The 6,414-nt window shown below is 52.6% G+C and overlaps 1 protein-coding gene across 1 annotated transcript in view; it reads left to right on the top strand.

Moving 5' to 3' along the window:
* Positions 1-4,181: 4,181 nt before the first annotated feature.
* The window catches only part of SESN2 (sestrin 2), a 22,746-nt gene continuing 20,513 nt past the window's right edge, over positions 4,182-6,414 (top strand). The window contains exon 1 of the mRNA XM_023219464.2: positions 4,182-4,662. Within this exon, the coding sequence (XP_023075232.1) occupies positions 4,573-4,662 (90 nt within the window). The 5' untranslated portion in view covers positions 4,182-4,572. The remainder of the gene's footprint in view (positions 4,663-6,414) is intronic.

The following is a 6,414-nucleotide window of genomic DNA, read 5'->3' as shown; positions in this document are numbered from 1 at the left end:
GAGGCCAAGGTTGGTGGGTCACCTGAGGTCAGGAGTTGGAGACCAGCCTAACAAACATGGAGAAACCCCATCTCTATTAAAAATACAAAATTAGCCGGGCATGGTGGTGCATGCCTGTAATCCCAGCTACTTGGGAGGTGGAGGCAGGAGAATCGCTTGAACCTAGGAGACGGAAGTTGTGGTGAGCTGAGATCACGCCATCGCACTCCAGCCTGGGCAACAAGAGCAAAACTTCGTCTCACAAAAAACAAAAAACAAACAAACAAAAGTGCTCTAACACAGCCTTGTGCAGTCAAAAGAAGATACCGTGTGACCCTGATAAGCAATTTTTGTTTTTATTTTTATTGTTCTTTTTATTTTTATTTTTGATGCAATGGCGCAATCTGCAACCCCCATCTCCCAGCTTCAAGCTATTCCCTTGCCTCAGCCTGTTGAGTAGCTGGGATTACAGGTGCTCGCACCACACCCAACTAATTTTTGTGTTTTTAGTAGAGATGGGATTTCACCATGTTGGCCAGCCTCCCAAATAGATGGGATTATAGGCACATGCCACCACACCCTGCTGATTTTTGTAGTTTTTGTGACTACAGGATTTCTCCATGTTGACCAGGCTGGTCTTGAACTCTTGGGCTCAAGGGATCCTCCCTTTTGGCCTCCCCAAATGCTGGGATTACAGATGTTAGCCACTATGCCTGGCCAGTTTTACCTTTCTGAGCTCGTTTCCTCACTTTGCACACGTGGTCAATAAGAGATTTTATCATCAGTTAGAGGGAAGTGGTGAGATGTATACACATGATATCAAGCATACACCAAGTTTGGAGATCAGTGGTAGAAAGAGATAAAAAGAATGTGTTGAAGGTGTTGAGGACTGGGTGAGATTACTTTCAGCTGAGCTTTTTGGCGGCTGTGTCATTTAAAGTCTTGCTTCAGGCCACAAACAGGAATAAAGGCATTGAATGATGGATACTATTTCAATGGGTAGAGATTTGCAAGGAAGAGTTCTGAAAGAAAGAGTTTAAGGCCAAACAAGAAACATGGATGTTGCAGGTGATAAGAATGGGAGGGTAAATTAAGGCGCATCTTGGCAAACCTTGAATGTTAAGATAGAAGTTTGATCTTTTCGTTTGTTTGTTTTTTGAGACAGAGTTTCGCTCTGACACCTAGGCAGACAATCTCAGCTCACTGCAACCTCTGCCTCCCAGGTTCAAGCGATTCTCCTGCCTCAGCTTCTTGAGTAGCTGGGACTACAGGTGTGCACTACCATGCTTAGCTAATTTTTGTATTTTTAGTAGAGATGGGGTTTCATCATGTTGGCCCGGATAATCTTGAACTCCTGACCTCAGGTGATCCACCTGCCTTGGCCTCCCAAAGTGCTAGGATTACAGGCGTGAGCCATCATGCCCACCCAAGGAGTTTGATCTTAATTCTGTAGCTGATGAAATACCAGTGAAGCCTATTGATCTGGACTTTGACATTACATAGTAAATTTTTTAAATGAAAACTGAAGCTGACACAGGGTAGTTTAGAGGGGAAGTTAATGCAAAGGAAGATTCCGTGACCAAGGGCACATGATTGACAGGACATTTTGCTAGGTGACGTAAGGCAGGAGATGGATGTCAAGATGTAGACCCTGTGGGCTCACACCTGTAATGCCAGCACTTTGGGAGGCCGAGGCGGGCAGATCACAAGGTCAGGAGTTCGAGACCAGCCTGACCAACATGTTGAAACCCCGTCTCTACTAAAAATACAAAAATTAGCCGGGCATGGTGGCACTTGCCTGTAATCCCAGCTACTCAGGAGGCTGAGGCAGGAGAATTGCTTGAATCCAGGAGGCAGAGGTTGCAGTGAGCCAAGATCGGGCCACTGCACTCCAGCCTGGGCGACAGAGTGAGACTCTGTTTCAAAAAAAAAACAAAAGATGTAGACTTTGCCCTCAAGGAGTTTATAATCAAAAAGATCAGATAAGCCAGACTCAGTAGTGCACACCTGTAACCCCAGTGATTGATTTGGGGGGCTGAGGAGAGAATATCGCTTGAGCCCAGGAATTCGAAGCTGCAGTGTTCTAAGATCATGCCAGTGTACTCCAGTTTGGGTGACAGAGCTAGATCCCATCTCTAAAAAAAAATACTAATAAAAAGAAAAAAGGGTCAGATAAAACATGTACATAGAAAATTACAATACGGCCAGGCGCAGTGGCTCAAGCCTGTAATCCCAGCACTTTGGGAGGCCGAGACGGGCGGATCACGAGGTCAGGAGATCAAGACCATCCTGGCTAACACGGTGAAACCCCGTCTCTACTAAAAAATACAAAAAACTAGCCGGGCAAGGTGGCGGGTGCCTGTAGTCCCAGCTACTAGGGAGGCTGAGGCAGGAGAATGGCGTAAACTGGGGAGGCGGAGCTTGCAGTGAGCTGAGATCCAGCCACTGCACTCCAGCCTGGGCCACAGAGCGAGACTCCGTCTAAAAAAAAAAAAAATTACAATACAAGGTAGAATGTGGCCGGGCATGGTAGCTCATGCCTATAATCCTAGCACTCTAGGAGGCTGAGGTGAGAGAATTGCTTGAGCTCAGGAGTTTGAGACCAGCCTGGGCAACATATTGAGACTCTATTTACCGAAAAAAAAAATAGAGACATATGTCTCTATTTACCAAAAAAAAAAAACCAAAAACCAAAAAAAACTAGGTAGAATGTGATACATTTTCTTTTTTTTTTTTGAGACGGAGTCTCGCTCTGTCGCCCAGGCTGGCGTGCAGTGGCTGGATCTCGGCTCACTGCAAGCTCCGCCTCCCGGGTTTACGCCATTCTCCTGCCTCTGCCTCCCTAGTAGCTGGGACTACAGGCACCCGCCACCTCGCCCGGCTAGTTTTTTTGTATTTTTTAGTAGAGACGGGGTTTCACCGGGTTAGCCAGGATGGTCTAGATCTCCTGATCCGCCCGTCTCGGCCTCCCAAAGTGCTGGGATTACAGGCTTGAGCCACCACGCCCAGCCAGAATGTGATACATGTTAAAAGAGATCCAGCTCAAGTGCCTTGGGAGCTCAGGGGAAGGTGAGATTTAATCTCCTTTTCCCAAGAAGCTGGAGGCAGGAGACGGAGTCTCATTCTGTCGCCCAGGCTGGAGTGCAGTGGCCTGATCTTGGTTTCGTCTTTGGAATTGTAAGGCTAGACTTAGAAGACTTAGAAGTCTCAGAGGGAGACTTGGGGGTCTTATCCACTCTCACCCCTGGTAGGATTCCCTGTCTAGAATAAACAATAACTTTAAAATGGAAACAAAACAAAACAAAAAAAGGAGGTCCGAAGGAAAACTGTGACTGAAGAGGCTCCGTTTGAAATGAATAGAAAATGAATTTAGCTTGGAGGTGCTGAAGTGTTGGTAGAGGCAACTTTCTGGCAAGAGACGAGTTGAAGGCCAGGAAGTGGATGAGATCAGGGAGAGTGTCTGGAGGGAAGAGGGATAAAAACAGAAACTGGGAAAGCACCCACGTTTTAGGGAGTGGGTAGTGAAAGAGGAGTCAGAGAAGGAGTGGCCAGAGGGAGAGGTGAGCAAAGATCCAGCAGAACACCTTGTTACAAAGTTTCGAGGAGGGTGGCAGGGGTGGAAGCCAGGACTGGTAGCAGAAGGAAGAAAACTTTCAGCAATAGGGATTGAGGTTCGACACAAAGTTACCAATGACATTTCAAAGAATGAAGGCTTTTCCTGAGGCTCCACAAATACGGTGAATCCCCTGTGTCTGGCATCTTTGGAGCTTCCCCGAGACTAGGGGGAGCAGGGTTGTGCCCTCTGACCTCTAAACATCTGGGGTTCAGTTCTATAATTAGCAGCACCGGATAGAACGGGAGCCAAACCTCTCCTAACCCAAACCAGTCCCTCCAGGAACTGAAAAGATGAAGAATTCATTTAGGAGATTTCACACTCGGCTGTTTGGCCTAGCCCAGTGAAGTCCCTTTTCATCACGCAACCCTAATGACTCTTCTGGCTGTCACTATCGTCTGGTATTGCCAGCGATCTGACTAAACCGTCTTGCAAAAGTTTGCAACATTCGTCCGAGGCGGACTACAACTCCCAGAATTCCGGGCTCTTTCCGGTGCTGATTGGCGGAGCCACGGGTTCCAGGGGGCGGAGCTTCCCCCGCCTCCCCGAGGGAACAGACCTCTGATTGGCTGGACCGCGGGGCTTTTGTGTCCCCGCCCTCCCCCGGGGACCGCAGCGGGCTGAGCTGCTGGTGTCAGAGCCCGGCGAGCGCTGGCAGTTCCGCGGCGGGGATGCTGAGGAGCGCTGGGTCCGCGAGCAACCCTGGCCCCTGCGGACTTCCGAGGCCGTGAAAACCCCTGCGCTGCGGCCCTTCCCAGGCCCCCGAGGCCGTTCGCCGTTCCCGAAGCCCGACTTGGGGAAGAGTCCAGCACCGCAGCGGCAGTTCTCGGATTCCGGAGCGTTCTGGAGCCCCGAGAGACGCCCCGGGGTTCTAGAAGCTCCCCGGCGGCGACCAGTCCCGGCTTCCTTCGGGCGTCCGTCCGAAACCCGCTCGGGTGCACGGGTCGTCGGCGAGCCGCGACCGGGTCCTGGCGCGCACCATGATCGTGGCGGACTCTGAGTGCCGCGCGGAGCTCAAGGACTACCTGCGGTTCGCCCCGGGCGGCGTCGGCGACTCGGGCCCCGGAGAGGTAAGCGGCGGCCGCGCGACGCCCCTCTTCCCCGGAACCCCGAGCCGCGTCTGAGCCGCAGGCTGTCCGGAGCTGAGTCGGTGTGTCCCGGGCTCGGGGAGGGAAAACCGAGCGCGTAACCCGGGACCCCGGTTGCATCAACTGGCAGCCGCGGCCCTCGACACCCCTCCCCCCTCCCCCGCCCCCTCCCTCTCCCTCGCCTCTCCCCCTCCCCCCTCCCCCCCGGGGCCGCGGATCCTTCCTCGTCTCCCTCGGACTCCTGGCCAATGAGGGAGAAGCCTTCTGGAGGCTCTCCGGGCTTTGGGCTTCTGAGCGTCTTCAAGTCTAGGCAAATCCCGGCCGGAGCGGCCCGACCACTCCTCCTCCCCGCCCCCTTCCGCGGAGTCCCTTCCTCTTCGCGGGGGCCGGCGGGCAGAGGACCCTTCCTGGGGTGCGTCCCGGCTTCTGTCCCCCAGTGCGGGGCGTAGGCACCTGGGACTGGCCAGCGAAAGTCGACCTCACCCCCTGTATCCAGCACTCCTGCTTTGGAGGGAGAGCGCAGGGGCTCTGGGGGTTGGCTGGCCGCCCGGTACGCGGCGGCGGCAGCCAAAGCTCGGGAGAGAGGGGACAGCCCCCTTCGAGGCTTCCGAAGCCAAGCGCGTGTTAGGCTGCGCCCTTCTAAGTAAGTCGTCTGAGGACCCAGAAGTTTGTTTTCCAGAAATTCCTCCCCCGCCCCCCCTTAGCGCCGTTCGCCCCCCCCCCCCCCCCCCCCCCCGCCTCCCCCACCACCCCGCCTTCGCACCCCGGCATAGCCCGCAGGGGCTTTGCAGGAAGGCCGGGAATTAGGCTGGACCTAACCAGACTGACAATTCGCAGCAGCAGCGATAATGGACATCTTATCATTTATTATGCACCTACTAGATACTAGGCTCTGAGTGTTTTTCGCCTTTAATCTAAGTCCTCAGGACTAAACCAGCAAAATACAAGCTACGCTATAGCCCCATTTTACAGGAAGAGCTTTGAGGCCCACGATGGGCTCAGAAAGAGGCTTTCTTCACCAACCCCAGTGGATACTTGTTCTCGGCCTTACGATTTCGGAGATTGCACGGTACTGTGAGCTTCTAGTTGCTTTAGTTTACAGGCCTAGAGTGTGGTGGAGGTATTGTGGACCTGGGATTTGGTGGAGTGCTGTGTGACCCCAGGAAAATCCCTGCTCTTCTCTGAGTAAGGTGGTTTCTGGGGATCCTCCCTCCGTCAGTACATGGTTTGTGCCCTGGTTTTTGTTAGCTTGCTTACCCTTCCCTGCCATGATTTAGGAGCGCCATGTGGAGGAATGGCTCTTCTGCAGCTTCTCAGCGGTGTGACTTCTTTGGAAAGATGGAAATAATGTTACTGTTGAGAACACCTGGACACTAGAGCGCAAGAGGGCTGGGTTCATGTCCCAGCCCTCCTGCTAACTTGCTGTGTGTGGCTTAGCCAGTAATCACTTCTCTGATCCCCATGGGGATTTTACAGTGTCTCCAAGGGATTGTTGGGAGAATTAACTCAGAATACAATCAAAGGCTGAAGCACCATGACTGGAACATAGTAACTGCATGAAACTTGCTTGCTATTATCAGAATGTGGCCATGGCATGCACAGCTTTCTCCAGAGTGTCTCACAAGGGGGTGCCCGAGCCTGTTCCTGAGATCAGACACTGTACACCCCTCTCTGGGACAGTTCCTGGGAACTGGTCTAGGGAGAAAAGGCTTTGAGGGAGGGATCTTTACACAG

This window comes from Piliocolobus tephrosceles, chromosome 1, assembly GCF_002776525.5.
Source record: "Piliocolobus tephrosceles isolate RC106 chromosome 1, ASM277652v3, whole genome shotgun sequence".
Taxonomy (NCBI): Eukaryota; Metazoa; Chordata; class Mammalia; order Primates; family Cercopithecidae; genus Piliocolobus; species Piliocolobus tephrosceles.
The sequence above is the reverse complement of the archived record's forward strand: the minus strand, read 5'-3'. Positions and strand labels throughout refer to the sequence as shown.